Below are 27842 nucleotides of genomic sequence, written 5' to 3' on the forward strand. Positions count from 1 at the left end.
CATGTATACATATGTAACAAACCTGCACGTTGTGCACATGTATCCTAGAACTTAAAGTATAATAAAATAATAAAATAAAATAATTTAAAAAAGAATTTTACCTTTTCAGTTGTAAGTGGTTTTGCCGGCTTTTCTGGCTCCTTTTCTCTCTTTTTCTCTTCCTTTTTTTTTTCCTTTTCTTTCTAAAACACAGCCCAAAGTTTTGATAAGTTTACTTTTTAAAAAAATGGCAACTTTTGACTCATTTTTATTAGTTTGAGTCATCATTTAAAAAAGGTAGAAATATTCAGTAATTACAATATCTGTGTGCTACTGAAATATAATAGTAAACATAGCAAATTCATATTCTCATTGAGGTTATATGCTGATGACAGCAAAGAATATCTGTTAAAAAATTAAGACAGAGGCACAGAGTTAAGACAATTTAGAACTTCTTTGATATATTAGGGTTTGTTTTGTGTTTGTTTTAAATGAATGAGCTCTCCATTCAATAAATTCTCACTATATCCTTCTATTAGGTTCGACTTCCTAACAGCAATCACGCAGTTCAATTATGAATGAGAAAAAAAAAACTAAGTGATAGGACAGACTTCTTTATTACACAAAGATAAATTATAATAGGTAAATATAAGGGGAAGACTATAAAATCCACTTTTTTTAATCACAAAATATCTTCAGTGTTGCAGGAAGTCAGGGACCCCAAACGGAGGCACAAGCTGGAGCTAGGGCAGAGGAACATAAATTGTGAAGATTTCATGGACATTTATCACTTCCCTAATAATACTCTTATAATTTCTTACACCTGCCTTACTTTAATCTCTTAATCCTGTTATCTTCGTAAGCTGAGGATGTACATCACCTCAGGTCCACTGTGATGACTGCGTTAACTGTACAAATTGATTGTAAAACATGTGTGTCTGAACAATATGAAATCAGTGCACCTTGAAAAAGAACAGAATAACAGCGATTTTAGGGAACAAGGGAAGACAACCATAAGGTCTGACCGCCTGTCGGGTCGGGCAAAAAAAGTCATAATTTTCTTCTTGCAGAGAGCCTATAAACAGACATGCAAGTAGGGAAGAGATCACTGAATTCTTTTCCTAGCAAGGAATATTGATATTAATACTCTAGGAAGAGAACTGCATTCCTGGGGGGAGGTCTATAAACAGCCCCTCTGGGAGTATCTGTCTTATGCGGTTGAGATAAGGACTGAAATATGCCCTGGTCTCCTGCAGTACCCTCAGGTTTATTAGGGTGGGGAAAAAACCACTCCCTGATAAATTTGAGGTCAGACTGGTTCGCTGCTCTCAAACCCTGTTTTCTGTTGTTTAAGATGTTTATCAAGACAACATGTACACAGCTGAACACAGACCCTTACCAGGAGTTTTTGATTTTGACCTTTGCCTTGTGATCTTTATTGGCCTCAGAAGCATGTGATCTTTGTTCTCCTTTTTGTCCTTTGAAGTATGTGATCTTTGTGACCTACTCCCTGTTTGTACACCTCCTCCCCTTCTGAAGTCCTTAATAAAAACCTGCTGGTTTTGTGCCTCAGGTGGGCATCACTGTCCTACCATGATGTATGATGTCACCCCTGGCGGCCCAGCTGTAAAATTTCTCTCTTTGTACTCTTTCTCTTTATTTCTCAGGCCGGCTGACACTTAGGGAAAAATAGAAAGAACCTACGTTGAAATATTGGGGTGGGTTCCCCCGATACTTCAGTCTATCATCACAGATTTTGCTTCAAAAAAAGGGGCAAATACAGTGATTTTCTCATGAGAAAAAGAATGTTCAAGATAGTGCTTGGGGACCACAGCCAACTGACTAGTGTAAGGCAGTAGAGGTAAAGTATAAATGGCATTATGATAGTCACAATTTGCATTTCCAATAAGGATTAGATATAATGTTAAAAACTTAATGATTAAAAGTATCAACAATAAATCTTAAGGGCCAAAAGAGGAAAATGAAAAGAGGTTAAACAAAGAGCATTCATAAGGCATTCAGAGGAAAGAGATGACTAGAAACTGAGAACTGAAAGTCTACTGCAACTAAACACTAATCTGGTCCTTAGTTTCCTGACAGCAAAAAAAGAAAAGACAAACTGATGAACCTAGGGAAGGCAGCATGATAAACATGCAGAACTTACTCAAAATACCTAAAGGCTGCATTTGTACCTATGCCTTTAAAATGGTGTCTGATGCAACCTCTGTCAGTCTAAATCTGCCATTTGTCAATCAGGAAAGATAATACTGGCAATTCCTAGGCCATAATGTGAGAGAAATAATAAAAGTTCAAAGTGCTTTGCAACATTCATATAAAGTTCAAAAACAGGCAAAAGTATGATGTTGGAGAGGGTACACACTAGTATAAAACTATTTCAAAAAGCAAAAAATAAAGACAATGATGATAAAAATCAGGATGTTAATTACCTTTAAGGAGAAGGGATGAGGTTATTTAGGAAGAGTCACATGGGAGCTTTCAAAGTGGTAATAACGTTGAGTTTCAATATACATTACACAGTGATAGTCTTGTAAGTATTAAACTAGATATATATTTAATGTGCATTTCAGCACTAAAAAGAAAAAATGAAAGGCATTAAGAACCTAGAAAGCAACTCTGCAAACTATAAAGCACTACACAAATATAGCGCATTAAAATTTTAGTGTTTGTTGTGTGATTTTAAAAAGAGGAAAGGAAAAAGTTTCATCTTAGTTCAAAATTTTAAAAGAAATTCATAGCAAAGATCTTTATATCTGGGTCATGAATAAGCAACGTCTTCAACTGCAATTTTAAGAACAAGGAAATTCTAATGCATTTCTCTTTTCAACCTTTTGTTTTATTACCCATTAATAAAAGGCAATGAGTGTTGTAATAGTAATTCACCAATTAGTGAAAGCATTTAAGTAGAGGACAAAGCTAACAAACTATTGGTATATTGCTTTGCAACAAAAGGAGAATACATGGATAGAATTTCCAGAATCTGGACAGTTTGTATCTCAGGCTCCTTTAGACTAGGATTATTTAAAATTATGTTTTAATAATGTTTTTCAGGAACAGGATAAAAGTCAACATAAAGTTGAACTTGTGCTAAAACCTGAAGAATCTATATGCTTTAGTTACCAGAAGAGCATATGTCAAAAGTGACATTTTCCCTTGAACATTAAGGATATTAACATAGTCTAGCACAGACAGAAGAGACCATCTAGAAAGTTGGGATAACTCTCAAAAAAGATCTTCATATCTACTCAAGTGCCTGGGCTTTACACTGGAAATAAGGAAGATCTAACCCTTTAAGGATAACTAGAAACATTACCTATTGCTGACTCAACCATTTCCCAAATCGAAACCTTCATTTCCAAAACACAACTATCACTTTTTTTTTTTTTTTTTTTTTTTGAGACGGAGTCTCACTCTGTCACCCAGGCTGGAGCGCAGTGGCAGGATCTCGGCTCACTGTAAGCTCCGCCTTCCAGGTTCACACCATCCTCCTGCCTCAGCCTCCCGAGTACCTGGGACTACAGGCACCTGCCACCATGACTGGCTAATTTTTTGTATTTTCAGTAGAGACGGGGTTTCACCGTGTTAGCCAGAATGGTCTCGATCTCCTGACCTCGTGATCCGCCTGCCTCAGCCTCTCAAAGTGCTGGGATTACAGGCGTGAGCCACCGTGCCCGGCCCACAACTACCACTTATTAAGTGCCTCTCATGGGCCAGTTGATAAGTACCTTACTGTCTAATGTAATCTTTGCAACAATTTTCTGCAATAAAAACTTTACCTACTGGCATCTTACAAATGAAGAAACAAAAAAGAAGTAATGCCCAAAGCAACACAGTTAATCAAAGCTAGTGGTAGGACTGAGGGACTATGGAGCCCAAACTTGGAAGTCTCACTACTCACTGTGGTCCACTGAAGCTTTGCTATTTATTGTTGCTGTTATTATTCCTTACTGTAACAGCTAATACTTTCTGAACCCTTACTACGTGACAGACACTGTTCTGGCTCTTTTAATCCTCACAACAACTTTATGAAGTTAGAAATATTATCCCCATTTTATAAGTAAAGAATAAATAGGATGTGAAAAATTTTATATATAAAATATTTTCTATATATTCTTAGTAAACTATGGTGCAGAAAGCAATGTGATAGAACAGTTTCAGTAATATGTTGAGAAAGAGGCCAGGCATGGTGGCTCATGCCTGTAATCCCAGCACTTCAGGAGGCCGAGGCAGTCGGATCACCTGAGATCAGAAGTTCGAGACCAGCCTGATCAACATGGTGAAACCCTGTCTCTACTAAAAATACAAAAATTAGCTGGGCATGGTGGTGGGCACCTGTAATCCCAGCTACTTGGGAGGCTGAGGCAGGAGAATCACTTGAACCTAGGAGGCAGAGGTTGCAGTGAGCTGAGACTGTACCACTGCTCTCCAGCCTGGGCGACAGGAGCAAACTCTGTCTCAAAAAAAAAAAAAGAAAAGAAAAATATGTTGAGAATGAGTTGCTTCCGAACCTCTCAGAGGTATTAGTCATTGCTATGGTTTGAATGTTTGTGTCCATCCTAAAATTCACATGTTAAAACCTAATCCCCAATGTGATATTATTAGGAGGTGGGGCTTTGGGAAGTGATTAAGTCATGAGGATGAAACCTTCATGAATAGGATTCACACCCTTATTAAAAAGGCCCCAGAGAGATTTCCGGCCCTTTCCCACTATATGAGGGCACAAAGATGCACCATTTCAAGAACTAGAAAGTGGACCCTTCATGAGACACAGAATCTGCAGGAGACTTGATCTTTGTCTTTCCAGCCTCTGGAACTGTGAGAAGTAAATTTTTGTTGTTTATAAGCTACTCAATCTATGGTATATGGTTAGAGCAGCCAGCACAGGTGAAGACAGTTATTTCTCAAGAAGGCCATTGCGTCATGAGTAGAAGTTTGACTTCCTAATCACCGCGATTAGTGGGCACATATGAAATCACTAAAAACAAATCAAATTTGCTAGCTACATTTACTAGAAGGAGAGCATGACTTGATACTCTTTAATACTGGAATTCAGCTGTAAAAATACAGCTGTCAAGACACATGCACGCGTATGTTTATTGCGGCACTATTCACAATAGCAAAGACTTGGAACCAACCCAAATGTCCACCAATGATAGACTGGATTAAGAAAATGTGGCACACATACACCATGGAATACTACACAGCCATAAAAAAGGATGAGTTCATGTCCTTTGCAGGGACATGGATGAAGCTAGAAACCATCATCCTCAGCAAACTATCACAAGGACAGAAAACCAAACACTGCATGTTCTCACTCATAGGTGGGAACTGAATAATGACATCACTTGGACACAGGGCAGGGAACACCACACACTGGGTCTGTCGGGGGTTGGGGGGTTGGCGGAGGGATAGCATTAAGAGAAATACCTAATGTAAATGACCAGTTGATGGGTGCAGCAAACCAATATGGCACATGTATACCTATGTATCAAACCTGCATGTTGTGCACATGTATCCTAGAACTTAAAGTATAATAAAAATAATAAAAATACAGCTGTCACCTACTCTGATTCTGGCAGTGGTATTAGGAGACAGGCTTTGAAGCAGTATTAACAGAATGGCCTCTAAACTCATCATGCAGTTTGACCCACAGATGACTCCCATCCATAGAATCAAAAGCTGCTAAAAGATCTAAGAGTACTGTGAAAACCTAATTTGTTTTAAACTATTTTCTCAGCAAGAACAAAATACTGCAGTGTTTTGTATTTTAAAATAGTAGTTCTTGAAACCTGGTGGTTAAATGCACAAGTGACATAGTGAAACAGCTGACCTCCTGTGCAAGAAAACTGGTTAAACATTCAAGTCCAAAAAGATGGAGGTAAGTACATACTGGGTTCATTATAATCAAACTATACTTGAGTTATTTAAATAAAGACATAGGGCTAGGTGTGGTGGCTCACACCTATAATCCCAGCACTTTGGGAGGCTGAGGTGGGTGGATCACTTGAGGTCAGGAGTTCGGGACCAGCTTGACCAACATGGAGAAACCCTATCTCTACTAAAATTACATAATTAGTCATGTGTGGTGGCACATGCCTGTAATCCCAGCTACTCGGGAGGCTGAGGCAGGAGAACTGCTTGAACCCAGGAGGCGGAGGTTGCAGTGGGAGGCTGCAATAAGCCGAGATCGCACCATTGTACTCCAAACTGGGCAAGAGCGAAATTCCGTCTCAAATAAATAAATAAATAAACAAATAAACAAATAAAAGACATAGTTTCACAAATTTTTAAGTGCTCTCTCTCTCTCACTACTCGCCTCCCCTTTTCTTTTCCCTGGACCTAGACCTGTATATCCAACCACCTACTAAATAACCTCAATGTTTCACAGTGACCTCATACTTAACACATCCAACTTTTAATTCACCTCTTTCCTTTTCTGCTCAAACCTGTTCCTTCTTTTCAGCTTGTATCCTTATCTCACTAATTGGCACCATCATCTACTAAGATGCTCAAGATAGAAGCTGGAAGTCACAAGGCTTCCCAAAGCACCTCCACAAGACATCAATTACTAAACCCCATGGACTGTACCTTCTTAAGACCTCTCAAAATTACAGTCTCTTGGCCGGGCACGGTGGCTTACACCTGTAATCCCAACGCTTTGGGAGTCTGAGGTGGGCAGATCACAAGGCCAAGAGATCGAGACCATCCTGGCCAACATGGCAAAATCCCGTCTCTACTAAAAATACAAAAATTAGCTGGGCGTGGTGGTGCGCACCTGTAGTCCCAGCTACTCATGAGGTTGAGGCAGGAGAACCGCTTGAACCTGGAGATGGAGGTTGCAGTGAGCCCAGATCACACCACTGCAGTTCAGCCTGGCAACAGAGCAAGACTCCATCTCAAAAAAAATAAATTTTAAAAATTACATTCTCTTTTACATTCCCTGTTACTACTTTGAAGCATGTCCCCCTCATTTTACACCTGGATTAGAATAATAGGTTAACTCTTTTCCTCACCCATCACCACAAAATTCACTCCCCATGGAGCCTGCAGTGTTACAACACGAAAATCTGATCCTGTCACACTCGCCCCACAATGCTTAAAACTCGTCATTAAAGTGCCCGAGCCTTCAGAATCAAACTCCTTCAGTGGGCTCACGAGAAGGCTCCTTCATGAGAAACAGAGGAGCCTGGCCGTTCTACTCATATTTCAGTTATGCCATTCTGCTTTGCAACTCCCCAAACACTCTACTTTCCCCATATGTTTTTTCACAAGCTAGTTTCCCTATTTGGAATTCTTCTTAATCCTTCCTTGTATCTAATGCTTATTCAGAGCATAAGATGCATCAAAATGATGTCTCCTGTAGTAACTGCAGTACAGTAAGCGTACTTCAATCACAGCCCATAATATATTGTATTATAAACTGCTGTAGAGTTATCTGTTTTCTTGCCTTAGACTGTAAGCTCCTGGAGGGCAGGGGCTATATCTTGTCTTCGTATACCACACATCAGCCAACCATTTATCATTTATCCCATGTCTATGGGAAAAAATGATAGTTCAAAGAATGCCTGGAACTAATTTATTAAGGCCAATGTAACAAAAAAAAAATAGGTAAAGAGTCAAAAGAAATTAAAACTCTCAAATATTTGTAGGGATGACTTTAAAAATACACAGTGGTAGTATATGCACCCCAACCACTTCTACCCAAAATGCATTCTAACAGTTATCATTGATGATTCTGAACTCATGATCCCATAATACCCACGTTTTATCTGTATGGTGTTTACTATTGCTTAAAAAAGAAACTTGGCATTAACCTTGTTTAAGTGCTTTTAACAACAGAATCACAGAAAGAAAAGGTTTTTTTGTTTTTTTTTTTTTAAAGTTCCTGGAAATATAAGATAGTAATGGGCACAACAACAAAAAACTAATTGCTTCTTAACTGTTGAGATATAGCCATGGCACCAATAAATCAGTTATTCTGAAATTAAATATAGATTCAAAGTTCCTTAATCATAGCTGTGGTATAAAAAAATTCTAGAAATTGCTGTTTTAATTCTAGGGATCATTCAAAATATAAGGAACTATTATAGTGGTCCCGAATGACACACTGCAAAAGGAAGTTAATTTACCATTTAACACTACATAACGCAGCTGGTTAAAACATTACCATACCTCCAATTTATTTTTGTCAACAGCAGCTTGCAGAGAAGGAGAGGATACCAAAGGCTGAAGAGGAGCATCAGAGGAGGAAATCTGTGGAGTGCAGGTGAAAAGTGAGGAAGAAAAAACAAAAAGAAAGTAATGAGAATTGACAGGCACAGGAAAGAAAAAAAACTCTGTATATTTTTGAGATATAGAAGCACTTAAGAGACATGTTAATAAAAATGATGCATCAAGAAATAAGTACTGCTTTTTAAAAATTTCAGTTTGAAATTTATAAAAGGGTTTAGTACTGAATAATAAACGATTTAAAATGGATTTTACTAGGATATAAAACTTAAAATGTAGTCAGATAAGATCATACCAAAAGTATATGGAAAATAATTAAGCTTCTCTCACAGTTCATCTTTAGTTAATGTGACTATTGAAATACAAATGCTCTGAAACATGAAGACACACTGTCCCAAGTAGTAGAAGAGCAAAAATGGGTTTTTGTTTTTACTTATAATAACTTTTAAGAATGAAAAATAAAATAGAACTGAAATAGTAAAAGTTAATTAAAATTTTAATCAACTGTTTAAGAAAATAGAAGAAAAGCTAGGAAAAAAAGAGTGGATTAATGTAATATAACAGCTGAGCAGCAGACTTATTATAAAGCAATTTATACACTTCCTTCTTTAAGATCAGCAGGCAAACACCATTTCCAGTGCTATACTTGCTGAATTACCCCAAAGCATTATGAGACAGTTATATATGCAGCACAGGCAATTTATACACGAAAATGGGTTTCATCTAAAAGCTTTTTTCACACATCTTACTGCCCAATTTCTACATGCGTAGTTGATCACTTTAATGGAAGCATTATCTTCCTGCTCTCTTTACTGCCAAAATGTAACTGAAATACATTTACAAAATGCATAGATCTTTGAGGCCATAAAACTGACCTCTCTATATTGCCCTATCATATCAATAGTGCCTATGAGGAATTTTTAAAACTAAAGGTGCTATTACAGATAGGTCATTATGTAATGTCAAAATAACATTTCAAGATGACAAGTTCTCCCTCAATCTGCTTGTTATTAAGTTATTTATGGCAGTAATTCTCGAATCACAACACAAGACTATAAACTTTAGGGAATTTTCTTTTCCTTGCTTGCTCGCTGTTGGCTCTAACTGTGTAAGCTAGCCACTTAATGAATATTAATGCAAGTTACACAGGAGAGAAAATAAACAACGCAAGAAAATGTAGATCTTGCATTAAAAAAAAAGTCAAGGCCGAGCCTGAAAGCCTGGTTTAAAACTGGTTTGCCCTATTGGATATTTACTTACTAGAAATCTTTAATTACTACTTCATATAGAAAATAAGAATAAAGAACTTTGGGAGGCCAAGGCAGGCAAATCACTTGAGGTCTGGAGTTCGAGCCCAGCCTGGCCAACATGGTGAACCCTGTCTCTACTAAAAATACAAAATTAGCCAGGTGTGGTGATGCATGCCTGTAATCCCAGCTACTTGGAAGGCTAAGGCAGGAGAATCACTTGAACCTGGGAGGCGGAGGTTACACTGAGCCAAGATCACGCCTCTGCACTCCTGGCTGGGAGACAGAATAAGACTCTGTCTCAAAAATAAAAATAAAAATAAAAATAAAAAGCCATAAGATCACTTAAGAAGATAGCTGTATCATAAAAACCTCTTTGCCTAAGCTCATGAAAAGCAGAACAAAAATATAAAAAGACAACACGGCCATTGAGTATGTCAAAAGCTACTAATCCTTAGAAAGCAGCAAGATAATTCATTATAAAAGGGCTTGTCCTCCATTTGAGAAGATGATAAGCTGATGTGGCCACTTTTAAAACTCAGTAGCAGGAATATAAAATTCTATTCAATAAATATCAGTAATTTAACAACAACAAAAAATTTCAGACAGGGTCTTGCTCTGTCACCCAGGCTGGAGTATGGTGTGAAGATCATAGCTCACTATAACCTTGAATCCTGGGCTCAAGTAAAAACCTTTTTTATTTTAATCAGTTTTTTTTGTTTGTTTTTTGAGACAGAGTCTTTCTATGTTACCCAGGCTGGACTCAAACTCCTGGACTCAAGCAATCCTCCTGCCTCTCAGCCTCCCGAATAGCTGGGATTACAGATGCGCATCACATTTTAATACAAAAAAAAAAAAAAGAAAGAAAAAGAATAAATGCTTTAATACCACATTCCAGTTGAGAAAGAAAACAAACTTACTTAAGAAGAAAAACATCTGAAAAGTCAATGGACAGATGAACAAGTGAATCGATAACAAATCACAAACATAATAGAAGAAAAAAGACACAGAAGAATACACAGTGTATGAAACCACTCATATAAAACTCTAGAAAATACAATCTATGGTGATTAAAAAAAAAAACAGATCAGTCACCAAGGCCATGGTTGGGGGCTGACTAGCAAGAGGCACAAAGAAACCTTCAGGAGTGACGAAAAGTTTCTATATCTTGATTGTGGTGGTAATGGTTACACAAGGATATGTATTTGTAAATATTCATTGATCTGTACCTTAAAATATCTACCTTTTATTATATATGAATTATATTTCAATAAAGTTACTCTTTAAAGTCATATTAGCAGGGTAATATACATTATGTGAGCAAAGAATAAACAGAAATCAACATATTGACAACTGGAAGCAAGTGACAGTACAGAATAGGGGTAGATGAGGGAAGAAAAAGGGCAGTGAAAAGGAGAAAATAAATACAGAGACACGAAAAGCTAGATACTCGAGACTTCTTTCTAAATCTCTAGTAGGAAATCACCAATATCCATCTTCTGGATTAGTCCTCCTAACTGGTCTCCTTGCCCCATATCTTGCTCCTCTCCAAATCCATTCTGCATACCATGTCATTCTCGAAGTAAACCTGACCACCACATATCACTGCTTAGAAGGTCTGAATAGTTTATATATACATTGTATAAGGACAGAGTCCAAACTCCTTAATCAGGCCACAAGTGTCATCTACCTTACCTCCATATTCTTCCCTCCTCTGGCTACATTCATATACACTCTGCCCAGCCATATACGACTCCTTCTGGTTCTCTAGTTTGCTTCTCTGAACTCTAGGGGCCTTTCCTCTTGCTAGTCCCTCCGCTTCAGAAACCCATGCTTCTATTAGTTCCTACCCATCCTTTAATTTTGAGTTAACACTGCCTCCTCTGGGAACTATTCAAAGTATTCCTTGATCTCTCTATAGAGCCTGGAGTAATATTTCCTCTTATAATATTTCCCTATTATGTAAATTTTATCACATGTTGTCTTATAAAGATCTAGTTACTTATCAGTATTCTTTGTTCAACTAAAGTTATCTGAGGCAGATATTAATTTTATTCTGTTCACCATCTTTAGTACCTGACATTCAACAGGTCTCAATAAATATTTTCAACTGTTACAGGAAAAGAGGAGGAAGAAAGCATCTCAGAAGGAGAACCAAAAGGAGGCTCAATCTCAGCAACTGCTCTCTGAAAGTTGATTGGCTTGCTAACATACTTTTCTGAAATCCCACAGAAGTTATCCATATTTACTTTCAAATTTAGAATTTATTTTGTAACTAGATATTAATTCCATTTCACTGGCTCCTAGTACTTTTATTCAGATAGAGCACAAGGCTCTGACCTTAGAAAACTTTGCTGCAAATTGGTGGTGTCAGTGAATTCAGTAGTCATATTTAAATGTCCTTCCCAACTCCCACCCACCCCTTCTATCCATGAGATAACATGCGGTAGAAATCCAGTAAAGACATTCTTCAGAAATAAAATGAGTTTTCTTCAGAAATAAAATGAGTTTAACAGTCCTTCCTTCGATTATTCTTAAGCTCAGATGTTCTTCGCTAGGCCACCATCAAAGTAACCTATATGTGAAAAAACTCCCAGAACACTACAATTGTCCTCATGCAAAAGAAAACTGACCATGCAAAACAAGTTCCCGACTCCCATCTACAAGAATAAGGTGAACAAACACCCTTTGAAAAGGTATAAAGTAATTGAAGGCCATAAAGCATAATGTTTAAAATTTTCTTGATGAATTTTTTGAAATATTTGCTACTACCACCCTTTTAAACAGAATAATGCTATGAAAATTAAATCTGTGGTCCAAAACACTGAGAAAGATGCAGTCACTGAAAAACATCTTATAGACTAATTGTTGGCAATGGATTCCTTCAATCTCATTTTGGAAATTCCTGGATATGTTTTCTAAGTAGAAATTTTATCACAGCAATTCTTGAATGGCTATCTCATGAGCTTTTAGTACACCACGAAGCTCAAGTTTTTCAGAAGTCTTGGAATCATTTTAAATATATGATTTCCAATGTCTTTTACATTCCATGGCATGACTTGGATTGAAAAAGCTGAAAACATACACATTTACTAAATTAGTACATAACCCATAAAAAACACATCAATGAAACTCATCAGTAGGAGGATTAAAAGACACTGAAAACTTAACCAAGTAACCATAGCTACCAAGTGTATAGAAGAAGCCTAAATCTTAATATTTAATATTTGAATTTTAAAATCTTTGGCCAAGTCAGTTAGAATTCTGGAAAACTTAAAAAAAAATTTAAGTCCTTCACTTGCTCTATTGGGGTGTCCCATAATTAAGGGGCTGATTAAAATGTGGAGAGATTAATGAAACAGAACTCAAGCCAAGATTTTTCCAATGATATACTCTTAAAATTAAGTTTGAGTATTCATTTTTCTTAATTATCTACCTATTACAGTCATTTGCTGCCATCACAATAGCTTGTATTACAAGCAGTTATGTGCTAGGCACCCTACTAAGAATAGAGTATACTTTATCTTAATTCTTGCAGCAATACTATGAAATTCAGACACTATGACATCCCTGTTCCACAGAAGAGGAAGCAAATTGTAATGAAAAGAAGTAACAAAGCAAATCAGGCAGAAACCCTGTTCTTTTACATTAATCTCAACTCACTAGCTGAAGAGACACAGAGACAGGATGGGGCAGGGGGAGAGAGAAAAACTGCTGGAGGAAAAGAGCAAATTATGTGGCAGTTCAGCCTCCTCTACCTAAGTCCTCTTGTATCTCCTAAACTCACTTAAAATACTTAGCTTCCCACTGTGATTCACTACTGGTAAGTGAGCAAGGGGAGGAAGACAGGACAGATTTCTCTTTCTCTTTTTTGAAATAGGGTCTTAACTCTGTTGCCCAGGTTGTAGTACAGCGGTGTTATCACAGCTCACTGAAGCCTCAACCTCCTGGGCTCAAGCAATTCTCTCACCTCAGTCTCCCGAGTAATTGAAACTACAGGCACACTCCACCACGCCCAGCTAATTTATTATTATTTTTTGTAGAGACAGGGTCTTGCCATGTAACCCAAACTGGTCTCAAACTCCTGGACTCAAGCGATCCTCCCACTTCAGCCTCCTAAAGTGCTGGGATGACAGACGTGAGCCACCATGCCTGGCCAACAGGACAAATTTCTGCAAAGTGTTTCAAATTCCCCTATCACCCAATGAAATCAGGTAGGACAAGGGAGGTAGACTCATTCTATATGACCACAGTAGGCAGAATTCTGACAGCCACTAAAATTCCCACTCATACAACACCAGCCCTATGATTGTGGACAGGACTGTGGTAAATCAAATAATGAGTGGGCCATGTGTGGACTAAAGCAAATGTCAGATTCTGACTTAAAGCCTGCCACCAGATGCAGTTGTACAATTGAAGTACATCAACTCACTTGCCACTATAAAGCCTGCCACCAGATGCAGCTTAATTGTCACTTACTGCTCAATGATAGGGTTTTGATATGAGTCTGCATGCAACTGATTTATCATGGTCTCTGTGCAGTCAAACCTCTCTCCCGATGTTGATCTGTGTTTGTAGCCATTCCCCAGCACTACCACCACTGCTTCAGCTCTACCTCGGATAATCAGGCAATACATTCTCACATGGAGCACACAACCTGGATCCCTCACATACGCAGTTCTATTCAACATGCTCTATTCAACACATTGAATAGAGCACTAGGGGAGAACAACAGGACTCAGTAGAGAAGAGACAAGGAAGCTCAGAGGCAGAGAAACTCGAAATGGCAGCAACAACAGGGAAGCAATGCAGTTAGCCAAGATTGGCTAGAAGCCAGGAAGGACTCCCCATCATAGTGGCAAGGTAAGCAAAAATCCCTAACAGTCCACATTCCCATCAGAGCCCCTACAATCTTAGCTACAGGAGACTCCTTCAGCCCTCACAGGCCCTGAACATAGTATAAGGAGCTGCATGGAGTCCACACAACTACACTATCCCAGAGAGAATTCATGCTAGATCTCACCCACCCACTGGGACCAAGCTGCTGCTGCACAGTGCCATTTTGACAGTACCGCCAACACTAGACTACATCCAGCCCTGAAGCCCATACTCCCAGCATCTTGACATCCCTGGGATCTCCCAATGCACTTGACATCTTCCTGGAAGGCCTCAGCATCAGAACACCAGCTAGACTCAGCAGTGTAGTCAAGTCTCTGGCACCTGAGTCCTGCAGAAGCCTACACCCTGGAGAAGAGGCAGTCTAGCACATCAAGGAGTCTGCTCCAGGATATAAGGAGCTGAAGCATGTGCTCTCCAGACCTGAGAGCCACCTGCCTGGGACTGCCACCACAGACAGTGTCCCTGCCCCTTCTAGGAGCAGAGCCATTGTGTATCCACGTACACTGCCTGGAACGCCAATGCAAGTACCTGCACATGCTGCCCAGGGACAGCATGAGAACTGACTGGCCCGGCTGGCCACCATCCACACACATTGCTGTGCAGTGGACAGGACTGAGGAATAGCTTACCCCTATCACTGTCAGTGCCCACACACCCAGCCCAGGGACCCAAGAAAGGGCCTGGTTAGAGGTACTCCATGGCCACCATATATATCTGGAAAGACCTCCTAGACGCCTGAGAATAGGCCGACTCAGAGCTGCTGCCACCAACACCAGCATGGACTGCCCAGGGCCCTAACAACCGACGTACTCAGACTGTCACTGTGGTTGGCACCCTCCACCTGGGGACCCAAGAACCCTCCCACATAGCCACAGCCACCACCGCCCACATGACCCAACCAGGGGCTTGAGGATTAACTCATCTGGGTCCTATGACATCCACTGCACGTGCCCACACAATGTGCTCATGATCAGCTGGGATTTATCCCAAAAATGTATAAATGGTTTAACATATACAAATCAATAATGTGATATATTACATCAACAGAATGAAGGACAAAAACCTTATCATCTTTTCAATAGATACAGAAAAAGAATTTCATAAAATTCGACATCTCTCACGATCAACATTCTCAACAAATTAGGCATAAAGGAACATACCTCAACATAATAAACGTCATATATGACAAACACATAGCTAACACCATACTGAATGGGGAAAAGCTGAAAACTTCTCTTCTAAGAACAGAAATAAGACAAGGATACCCACTTTCGCCACTCTTATTCAACATAATAACATAATATTCAAATTTGAGGGGGAAGATGTCCCATTTTACATTATGTGATTTTTACACATTCCATGCCTGTATTAAAACATCTCATGTCTCCCATAAATATATACACTTACTATACACCCACAAAAATTAAAAATTATTAAAAATAGATTAAAGACTTAGTTGGGTGTGATGGCTCATGCCTGTAATCCCAGCACTTTGGGAGCCCAAGGCAGGGGGATCACTCGAGGCCAGGAGTTCAAGACCAGCCTGGCCAACATGGCAAAACCCTATCTCTAACAAAAACACAAAATTAGCCAGACCTGGTGGCACACACCTGTAATGCCAGCTATTTGGAAGACTGAGGCAGGAGAATCACTTGAACCCAGAGGCGGAGGTTGCAGGGAGCTGAGATTGCAACACTGCACTCTATCTAGCCTGGGCGACACAGCGAGACTCCATCTCAAAAAAAAAAAAAAGAAAATTAATAATAAAGACTTAAATAGGAGACCCAAAACTATAAAACTGGTAGAGGAAAACACAGGAAACACTGGTCTAGGCAAAGATCTTATGAATAAAACTTCAAAAGCACAGGCAACAAAACCAAAAATAGAAAAATGGACTACATCAAACTAAAAAGCTGCATGGCAAAGGAGACAATTAACAGAGTGAAGAGACAATCTGTAAAATAAGAGAAAATATTAGCAAACTGCTCATCTGACAAGAAACTAACATCCATAATATACAAGGAACTCGAACAACAGCAAAAAGAAAAAAAAAAGGCTAACAGGCAAAAGATCTGAATAGACATTTCTCAAAAGACACAAAAATGGCCAACAAGTATATAAAAAAAGGTCAAATCAATAATCATCAGAGAAATGCAAATCAAAACCAAAATAAGATATCTCACCACAGTTAGAATGGTTTATTATCAAAAGGATAGATACTGGAGAGGATGCAGAGAAAACAAAACTCTTAGACACTGTTGGTGGGAATGTAAATTAGTACAACCACTATGGACAGTATGGAGGTTTCTCAAAAAATTAAAAACAGAATTACCATACAAGCCAGCAATCCCAGTACAGGGCATTTATCTGTATGAAAGGAAATTAGCATATCAAAGATACCTGAACCCCCATGTTTACTGCAGCTCTATTCACAATAGCCAAGACACAGAATTAACCTAAATTTCCATCAATAGATGAACAGATTTTTAAAGTGTGATATATATACACAATGAAATACTATTCAGCCATAAAAAGAATGAAATCCTATCATTCACAGCAAGATGGATAACCCCAGGGGCCACTATGCTAAGTGAAATAAGTCAGGTACGGAAGGATAAATGCCACGTGTTCTCATTCTTCTGTGTGAGCTAAGAAAAATGGAACTCATGGAAGCAGAGGGAAGAACTGTGGACGTTAAAGGGTAAGGGAGAGGAAAGGATGGGGAGAAATTTTTAACAGATGTGACATTACAGCTAGATAGGAGGAGCACGATCTAGTGTTCTGTAGTATTGTAGGGTGAGTACGGCTAACGATAATTTAGTATATATTTTCAAAAAGTTAGAAGACACTGAATGTTCCCAATACAAAGAAATGATAAATGTCGGCAGGGTGCGGTGACTCACGCCTGTAATTCCAGCACTTTGAGAGATCGAGGTGGGCGGATCACGAGGTCAAGAGATCAAGACCATCCTGGCCAACATGGCAAAACCCCGTCTCTACTAAAAATACAAAAATTAGCTGGGTGTGGCAGCACGCCTATAGTCCCAACTACTTGGGAGGCTGAGGCAGAAGAATTGCTTGAACTCGCAAGGCGGAGGTTGCAGTGAGCAAAAATCGTGCCACTGCACTCCAGCCTGGCAACAGAGTGAGACTCTGTCTCAAAAAAAAAAAAAAAAGAAGAAGAAGAAGAAGAAGAAGAAATGATAAATGCCTCTCTGTGGATACCCCTTAAGTACTCTAGTACTCCTGGAATACCTTAGGTATAAGGTACTTTTATTTTTTAAAATCTGTTCCTATCTCCACTATGATAAATGTCTCTAACAATCAGGTCCTCTTTGTTTTGGTATCCTAGGAGATTGCGAGCATAATAAGTGATCCAAATTTATTTGGATGAGTGCTCAATCTATTACTGAAGATGAAACACTGAACAGAAATATGCAATTCTCAGGAATACATAAGATTAGTTACTTGCTCACTGATCACCATGAAAGAGGAAGAAATACTTTAAATCTGCTACAATATAAACGTATTTATTATTTTGTTTATATTAGAATAGGTGGAATACATTTTCCCTTGGGTTTATTGTGACTTTTGTAAATCTTTCTGCATTTTCATTTCAATAGTACTATAAACTCAGGAGTAAATACTGAGGTAAACAAACTTTTACCTTAAAATTTTTACTCTCAAGCCTACAAAAAAAATGGAAACTGTTAAGTGAATACCTCTATAAACATCACTAATATTAGTCAAATACTAACATTATGCCATATTTGTTCTCTCTCTACAGACACAAACACACAAAGCTGCTAGGTTTCACCAAACCACTTGAAAGTGTTAGGTATCATGACATTTAATCTCCAAGTGTTTTATTCTACCATATATCTTATAAATGAAGGAATTCTTAAAACTAAGCATACCATTATTACACCTTGAAGGGGGAAAAAAAAACCCAAATCAGTAACAGCTACCATCCCAAAATAAAACTATCTTTTACATTACCATGTAAAAATAATTTCCTAATTATTGCTAAGAAAAGAAACATATTACAAATATAATTTTAAAATTTATATTATAAAAGTGTTTAATATAAAACAGTATGTTCTCTAAAATAAACTAAAATGATTTCTTAATATTTCATATGAAAATGCATTACACTTTTAAGTTAGCCCTTTCCCCCCCTCAATGCTTACAGTGGCCTTAATTTTATAGATATTATAAATATTCTCAATACCGTTAATTTTTAATCAATCCTTCAACAGATTTCCTCTCTTATATCCACTGTAAATGCAGCTCCAATGCTACACACAAGGATATCTTTGCTCTAAAATACACACTAATGATATTTAAAAACTTAATTTTTTTTTTTTTTGACACAGAGTCTCACTGTGTTGCCCAGACTGGAGTGCAGGAGCACAATCTTGGCTCACTGCAACCTCTGCCTCCTGGATGCAAGCAATTCTTCTGCCTCAGCCTCCCAAGGAGCTGGGATTACAGGCATGCACCACCGGGCCTGGCTAATTTTTGTATTTTTAGTAGAGACAGGGTTTCACCATGTTGGACAGGCTGATCTCAAATCCACCTGCCTCGGCCTCCCAAAGTGCTGGGATTACAGGCATGAGCCACCATGCCCAGTCAAAAAAAATTTTTTTTAAAAAAGAGATAGGGTCTCACTATGTTGTCCAGCAGCCTGGTCTTGAACTCCTGGGTTCAAACGATCTTATCACCTTGGCCTCCCAAAGTGCTGGGATTATAGGCATGAGCTACCATATTAAGCTGATACTTAAAAACTTTTTAAACAAGATTTTGTTAAGGCCAAAGATAGCATATTAAAATATCCTAACTTTCTCAGGATTTGACTGAATTTTTAATATATTGCTTCTCCATATGGGCCAAATAGTAAACCAGTTTGTAGGAAAAATGAGACGAATCTATTTCCATTGTCTCTAAATTGCTTGATGGATGACTTCACCAAAAGATTAACTGGTTTATAGCTTATCAATCTAGGAATCAAATTCCAAAAACATGATTTCAACAATAAAGGCAATTAGCCTTAGACTATAATTAACTTGGATGAGAAAAATTTTTTTAAACTAAAAAGAAACAGCTGATAAAACATAACAGTCCTGTGTCATTTAACAACTGGGATACATTCTGAGAAACGTATCATTACATGACAGCATCATCGTGCAAACATCATAGAGTGTGCTCATACAAACCTAGATGGTACAACCTACTGCACACTTAGGTAACATGGTAACATCTATTACTCCTAGGTTACAAACCTGTACAGCATGTTACTATAGTGAATACTGTAGGCGATTCTAACACAATGGTAAGTATCGGTGTATGTAGGCATATCTAAACATAGAGTACAGTAAAAATAAGGGATTATAAAGTTATAGGACCAACATTGTATACGTACTCTGCTCTGTCATTGACTGAAACGTTGTTATGGGTACCTGATGGTATTTGATTACTACTGTAAAGACTCAACTATTATAAGTATCAAAATGCTTGCTAATAACAAATGTAAATGCCATGTTTTAATATATTCCTGGGCTACTGGTTTCATTTCTCAACAGACCAACCAAAGAAAGCCCTTAGAGGAAGATGTATTTGCCTTTTTTCTTTTTCATACATTTCTAGAATCTAGGGAAAAAATTTTCTCTCCCACCATTTTCAATTAGTCGTTCTAGCTTTTTGCAAATTTCAAAAATCAACTCAATTAAATGCCATGTGAGTGGTTATTAGATTTAGAATATGCTCCTTTCTAAATCAAGAGTTCTGTTCCGCAAGAGCTCAACATTATATAACCAAAAAAGTTCTAATATTCAAATGTAAATATATACAACTAGTATATTTTCACAATAAATAAAGTAAGCTGTATTGCATGCTAAAAGTTTGAGATCTAGTCAACAAACAATTGATGAGAGATGAAGGTTTTACTTACATTTGTAATAGCTATGGCATTTTTATCGTAGTATTTCTTCTTTTCATATTTATCTCTGATGAAAAATTCCACTGCTCTGGAAACAGATAACTTAAGGAAAAGCATGAATTCAGTGATATGTACACTTCCCTTTATTCACTCCTCTCCACAAAGTTGGGACTCTAATTTTCCTACTCCTCAGTCTGTGCTCTCTTTCACATTATTTCTGCAACTACATTCTGTAAACTACTTTTCTTTCTCCCAAAGAAGTCTACCTCTTTCAGGAAATTTTCTCACTGAACAAAAATCATCCAAACTAATTCTAGAAAGAAAAGTAAATGACAATTCTTAATTCCTACATCACCACCACCACTATCACTTCATCACCAAACTTTAAATTCAATTCAGGTTCATTTGGGGTTTTTAGTATAAGTAAAGAAATTAACATCTATGCAAGTACCCATACTGAGCCAGACATTGTGCACTATATATATACACTGTACACGCTTCGGGTTAATTCCTCCCACACCCCACTAAAGTGCAAATTATTAGTTCCATATCATAGATGAAGAATCAGCAACTTGGAAAGACTAGGCACTTGTGATTCCAAAATCTATGCTCTTTTCCACTATATATGCTGTCTCTGGGCACATCATATAGGATTCCATATGTATCAGAAGAACAGTGGCCAATTTTATCCTTGCAAAGTTGAAAAATGGGAAAGTCAAGAAGCTAGAGCCAAGGTTAGTCTTTAATTTCTTGAAGTTGTCTGGACTCATCTGACTTGCTAACAGAGTGAGTAATTTATACTGGGATTGAGTGTTTAGAGTTACGTGGCATCGGTAACTTCTCTTACCACTTGTCATATTCCACTGAAATGGAAATTCTCACATCAGGGGTTCTTAACCTCTTTAGTGACATGAGCTCCTCTGGTACTTAGGTAAAGCCTGAGGACTCCTTTCTGATAATTCTTTTCAATGCATAAAACACACAGAATTACAGAAAAAAAAAAAAAACTAATCACACTGAAATATAATGTCTCTGTGGATCCCCAAGTTAAGGGGATCATTCTATTCAAAGGAAAAGTTACCTGGGCAGTAATACAATACAGTTTCAGTCAATAACCATGAATAAAAAGTTAAAAAAAAAAAAGCCTTTTAAACTGACAGTTGAGGAAACAGATAATAGAAAGGGTTGACAGACCACACAACAGGTCCCAGAATAATGTTGTTTTGTTATGACACTGATGAGACAAAAAAATTAATCTAGCCGAGCCACTGTCTGTGTAGACTTTGCGAATTTTCCCCTATCTACTTGGGTTTTCTCTGGGTACTCAAGTTTCATCTCATATCCCCAAGATATGCACTTCAGGTTATTTCACATGTCTAAATGGCCCAGAATTAATGAGTGTGGGTGTATGTAAGTGTACCCCGCAATAGAATGGTGTCCTTTCCAAGATTGGTTCCCACCTTGTAACCTGAGCAGCTGGGATAGGCTCCAGCTACCAGCAACCCTAACCTGGAGTAAGCAGGCTGAAAAATGAATGAATAAATGTATACAAAAATATTATAAAAAAAAAAAATGTGTCAAGTATACAATCATACAAATGCACAATAAATAAATGATGTAGTAAGAAAGCGCTCAGCAAGTCCATCATATTTGTTATTGTTTTTCAACTTCATGATGGTAGGAGGTGCTCATTACAATTTTTGCTTTACAAACATTTATTCCTTGATTTGACCCACCCCCCCATGACTATGACTATCACTCACTGATTCACTAAAAACTGGGTAAATAAATATCTCACTTGTTTTTATTAATCTTTCTTAAATGTATGTATATAACTTACCTTTATTTCAACCTTTGGTATTAGACATGTTACAGGTCTTTATTTAGAAATGTGATATATTTGTGACCAGAAATATGCCATAGGAACTTAACTCTTGTTTATATTAACTAGCCCAGGGTAAAACTGGTTTCATTACATGTCATTTTGCTTAAAGTTGTGGTTTCTAAGAATCTATCAAAGACATTAAGTGAGGCTCTATATGGTGGATACGAAAAGAATTGGGGCATTATGAAAACACTCACAGTGGGCCTGGGACGCAAGTTGGACAGAAAATCTAAACATTCCATTTATTAAGAGGAATAACTGGATGTTGTTTATAAAGACAAGTTTTCTGGCTGGGCACAATGGCTCTTGCCTGTAATGCCAGCACTTTGGGAGGCCCAGGTGGGCTGATCACTTGAGCCGAGGAGTTCAAGACCAGCCTGGCAACATGGCAAAATTCCATCTCTACAAAAAAAACACAAAAATCAGCTTGGTATGGTGGTTGCGTGCCTATAGTCCCAACTCAGGAGGCTAAGGTGGAAGGATCATCTGAGCCTGGAAAGTCAGGGCTGCAGTGAACAATGATCACACTACTGCACTCCAGCCTGGGCAATGGAGTGAGACCCTGTCTCAAAATCAAAAACAGAACAAAAACACTTGGAAGTAAAACTACTCCTTTATTCATGGGCTGCAGAACAGATGTTGTATTGACAGGCATGAAGCGACATGTTTGTATATCTCTATCAGAGCTCTTGGGTTACTAGGAGCATTGTCAATGAGCAGTAATATTTTGGAAAAAAAAAAAATCCTTCTTTCTGCGCAGCAGGTCTCAACAATGGGCTTAATGTATTCAGCAACCATGCCATAAACAGATGTGCTTTCACCCAGGCTTTGTTGTTCCATTTAGACAGCACAGGCAGAATAGATGTAGCTTAATTCTTAAGGGCCTTAGGATTTTCAAAAGTCATCAGCTGCATTTTCCTAACAAGAAAGCTTCCTGTCTTGAAGCTTTGAAGCCAGGCACTGACTTCACTTCTCCAGTATGGATTGCATCTTCTTCCAACAGAAGGCTGTTTAGCCTCTATTAAAAATGTGTTGTTTAGTGTAGTCACCTTCATCAATTATCTTAGTTACATCTTCTGGATAACTTGCTCTTTCATCTTGATTTTTATGTTCTGCAGATGGCTTTTCTTAAACTTCATAAACCAGGCTGCGAACAGTGGCTCCTATCTGTAATTCCAGCACTTTGAGAGGGTAAGGCAGGAGGATTACTTAAGCCTGGGAGTTCCAGAACAGCCTGGGCAATATAGCAAGCCCCATCTTTATGAAAAAAAAAAAAAATTAGCTGGACATGGTGGTGTGCATGTGTAGTTCCAGCTACTCGGGAGGCTGAGGCAGGACGATTGCTTGAGCCCAGGAGACAGAGGCTGCAGTGAGTTGACTGCCCCAATGCATTCCAGCCTGGGTGACACAGTGAGAACCTGTCAAAAAAACAGACAAAACAAAAACACAAAAAAACTCATGACTCAACCTATGCTAGCTTCAAATTTTTCATCTGAGGCTTCCTTATCGCTCTCAGTCTTCGCAGAACTGAAGAGAGTTAAAGCTTTGTTAAGGATTAGACTTTGGCTTAAGGAAATGTTGTGGCTGGTTTGAACTTCTATCCAAACCACTCCAACTTTCTCCAATCGGCAAAAAGGCTGTTTTGTTTTTTTATTATTCATGTGTTTACTAGAGTAGTACTTTTTAGTTTCCTTCAAGAATTTTTCCTCTGCATTCACAACTTGGCTATTTGGTGCAATAGGCCTAGCTTTCAGCCTATTTTGGCTTTCCACACGCCTTCCTCACTAGCTTAATCATTTCTATTACAGCTTTTTGATTTAAAATGAGCAAGGTGAGACTCTTTCTTTTACTAGAACACTTGGAGATTACTGTAGGTGTTAATGTTGCATCTCACAGAATAGGGAGTGCAGAGGAAAAGAAGAAAGGGAACAGTTATCAGTGTAGTCAGAACGCAAACTTTTATAAATTAATGAAAACCAGGTATTTATGTTATAATTTTGTTATAACATTTGCCACCTTACACTGGTGCAGTTCACAGTGCTCTGAAACAATTACAACAGTAACATCAAAGATCACTGATGACAAATCACCATAAAGATATACTAATTATAAAAAAGTTTGAGACACTGTAAGAATTACCAAAACGTGACATGGAGACCTGAAGTAAACATGTGTTGTTGAAAAATATGGCTCCCATAGACTTGCTTTGCATAGGGTTGCCCCAAACGTTCAATTTGTAAAAGAAAACAAAAAAAAAGGTAGTATCTGTATAGTGCAAATAAAGCAACATGCGATAAAACAAGGTATTCCTATGTAGAATACTATGATGGTTTTACAAATACCGAGTTTGTGAAAGTTAAGTATGTTAAGTATTCAATCTTCTGGAGTTGAGTACAATACTAACATCTGGTAAAATTGTATGTTGCTGTGAATTTTCCAAAATAACAGATATCTGTGAAATCTTAATTGATATTTAATGTATTTTATATAAATAATTCAAATGCAGTTGACAGTCTCATTTCTGTTTACAATAAGAAACCCTTTCAGAAATTATCTCTAAGAAGTATACATTTTAAAAAAATTGTAAGAAGCCACAGTTGGCCGGGCGCGGTGGCTCAAGCCTGTAATCCCAGCACTTTGGGAGGCCGAGACGGGCGGATCACGAGGTCAGGAGATCGAGACCATCCTGGCTAACACGGTGAAATCCCGTCTCTACTAAAAAATACAAAAAAACTAGCCGGGCGAGGTGGCGGGCGCCTGTAGTCCCAGCTACTCGGGAGGCTGAGGCAGGAGAATGGCGTGAACCCAAAAGGCGGAGCTTGCAGTGAGCTGAGATCCGGCCACTGCACTCCAGTTTGGGCGACAGAGCGAGACTCCGTCTCAAAAAAAAAAAAAAAAAGAAAAAAAAAGAAGCCACAGTTGGTATGTTTGGTACATAGTGTTTTTTAAAGATATAGAAATAAAGCATTAGGGTAGAAGAATTTACTGGAATCTTCCTAATTATTAACATAAGATCACTTTTTATACTTTTAAAAGGCAATCTAAGTACACTACAAAGTGAATTTCTAAATTCCATGGGAGTCACCCAAGGAAGAAATCTAGTTTGGAAAACATGCTGTATCTTTGGTTGCGCTCAGTTCCTACGTGCCTCCTAGAACAAGAATGTCTCACACCATCCTTATGTATTTTTGTACAAGGTCCCAAATGCAAGCCAATTCTGTACTGGTAGTTCACCTAAAGAAACAGTTATTTATCCCATAGGTTAGCAAACTTTTCCTTGAAGGCCCGGAAAGTAAATGTTTTAGGCTTTGTGGGACAGTTGGTCTATGTTTCAATTACTCAACTGTCCCTTTATAGCTCTCCAAAGCGATCACAGAACATTCATAAATGAATGTACATGGCTGGGTTCTAATAAAACCTTATTTACAAAAACAGGCAGCTAGCTCACAGGCCTGTAGTTACTGATTCCTGAATTCTATTCAATGCTAGAGGGCAAAGAACAGCCAAATGGATTAATAGGGAGACATGCATCTGTAAACTGTCATCATAAACAATCTAAGGATTTCTGAAGGAAATTTTTACCATAGTTTTGCATTATATGTTGACATTCCCAAAGAAGATAGTCTCCAATGTACAGCCTCATTTCCAGTACAGGTAGGCACTTATTATTTCCCCAGCAGTGATTGTGACCTTCAAGTTAGCTAATCTATTGAACCTGTACCTAGATACGTAAAAAAGATAGTAATACTCACTTCACAAGGTTGTCAAGAGTTTGAAGATTAAGACATACATAAAACACTTAGTATCTAAGAGTAAGAATTTAATATACGAATTTAGTTTTATTTTTATATACTTTGATGCCTCAGTTTCATCACTTTTAAAATGGGGATAATACCAGTATCATCTCATAGGATTATTATAAGAATTAAATAAGCCAATAATATCTAAACAACTAAAATAGTGTATGGTACATAGTGTTATTTAAGTTTTAGCTCTTATTATGACAAAGGTATTCTGATAGGCAAATCACTTAAAAGATAGGGTCCATGGTAGCAAGAGGAAACAGAATTACTGTATTGAGGGCTAAGATGGCTTGTATACCATTAAGTTTAAACAGATGAGTAAATGAGAAACAACAACAAAAGAACCAATGAATTTGGAGATCAGGAACTATTTATCTTCATTTTACAGTCTCCAGAAGTCATTTGAGATGTAAGGACTTAATTATACTGACATAGATCAACAATACAACTCAAAAAATTAGAAACAGAACAATAATATTTTCAGGGAATCAGGTAAGAAATACACTATCACAATAACAGTTCAAGTATTAATTTGGGACTTACTAAATAATACCAAATTATCCCAGAATCTTCCCCAAGTCTACAGTTGTAAAGCACTCAGTACAGCACCCCTAATTCTCCCTGTCCTCAAAACTAACAATTGGTACTATACAAGCCCAGAAAAATTCCAATATTATTATATGCTTTAGCTTTTAACATGTATTTATATATTTTAAGATTTTTTTCTTTAAAAATATACCATTTGAAAGACAATTAAATTAATATCTACTCCCAAAGAACAAAATCTTCCAGTTTCAGACACACAGCACTGACAGCAGTAAAACTTTGAAAAGCTCAAAGGAGAACTGCTGATTAGCTTTGGTGCACAATAGATCTCATGGAACAGAAGTAATTAAAGTTTTTTAGATAAGACAAAATATCCTAATAATAAAAAGCTTAATGTAAAGCTTTATCATTTGTCATGCACTAGGACATGAAGCCTATAATTAACCACATCCCACATGAGAAATTACACTTTCACAGCAGCTTTTGCATAACTTTTGTAAATTGCAAAGCTTTTTAAAAAGTGACAAATCTTGTTAAGAATGCAGTGAGGTCCCATATTATACGAGTTTAACTCAGTTTGGTTATACTTGCTCTAGGGATAAGACAACTATATTTATATCTATAAAAGTACAGAAATGTTAGGCTTTTCAAAGAGCAATGAGCTTTAGAAAGATGGATAGATGAAACGAAAGACTGGAGGGAGGGAGAGAGAAAGGCAAGCTGGTTTTCTTACCAACCTCCCCCTACAAAACCTCCAAATTACAGTGTTTCATAATTAAAACAATGAAAAGTGTTGTGTTATATTAACCAAGGTAATTTTTTTGAAGGCTACAGATTACATAAGATATGGGAACTAGTCTCACACTCCAAGAATTGTCATCTTATACTCTTAACATAAGTAATCATCTAGCTGAAACATGTTAGACAAAGACCCTCTTTAAACAAGTCTGACAACCATATGAACAATAAAGATCAACACCTCACATAAACATGACCATAATTTGTAAAAAGGAGTAACATTTAGTGTGAAAAATTGAATAAGAATGCTTGAGGTAACAACAGCAAATACAGTTAATCCAAAAGCCTAGTATAAATCATACCAAGTAATGAAAAGTTGAAATCTTCACCTAGATCTTACAAGCTAGCTGCAAAGAGTGCCAAATTATAATAACCCTATCTATTTTCAAAGGCAATCAAGACTTAAATGTGGCAGCACTGATTTTACTCAGACTACCATCATTAAATAATACTCAAGTGACCTGACACAGGAGGGAAAGTCTGGAGGCTTTAGCAAGTTTC

General features: G+C 37.7%; 1 protein-coding gene across 2 annotated transcripts in view; it reads right to left on the reverse strand.

The window, feature by feature from the left end:
- The window catches only part of SMAP1 (small ArfGAP 1), a 197196-nt gene that overhangs the window by 68734 nt on the left and 100620 nt on the right, over nt 1–27842 (reverse strand). For both annotated transcript variants that reach the window (XM_011957035.1, XM_011957034.1), the window contains exons 4-6: nt 20322–20397; nt 8170–8250; nt 102–182 (exon numbers count right to left, since the gene is read on the reverse strand). In XM_011957035.1, coding sequence (XP_011812425.1) covers nt 102–182; nt 8170–8250; nt 20322–20397 — 238 coding nt within the window. The remainder of the gene's footprint in view (nt 1–101; nt 183–8169; nt 8251–20321; nt 20398–27842) is intronic.

The sequence above is a fragment of the Colobus angolensis genome, unplaced genomic scaffold (assembly GCF_000951035.1).
Source record: "Colobus angolensis palliatus isolate OR3802 unplaced genomic scaffold, Cang.pa_1.0 Scaffold431, whole genome shotgun sequence".
NCBI classification, from domain to species: Eukaryota; Metazoa; Chordata; class Mammalia; order Primates; family Cercopithecidae; genus Colobus; species Colobus angolensis.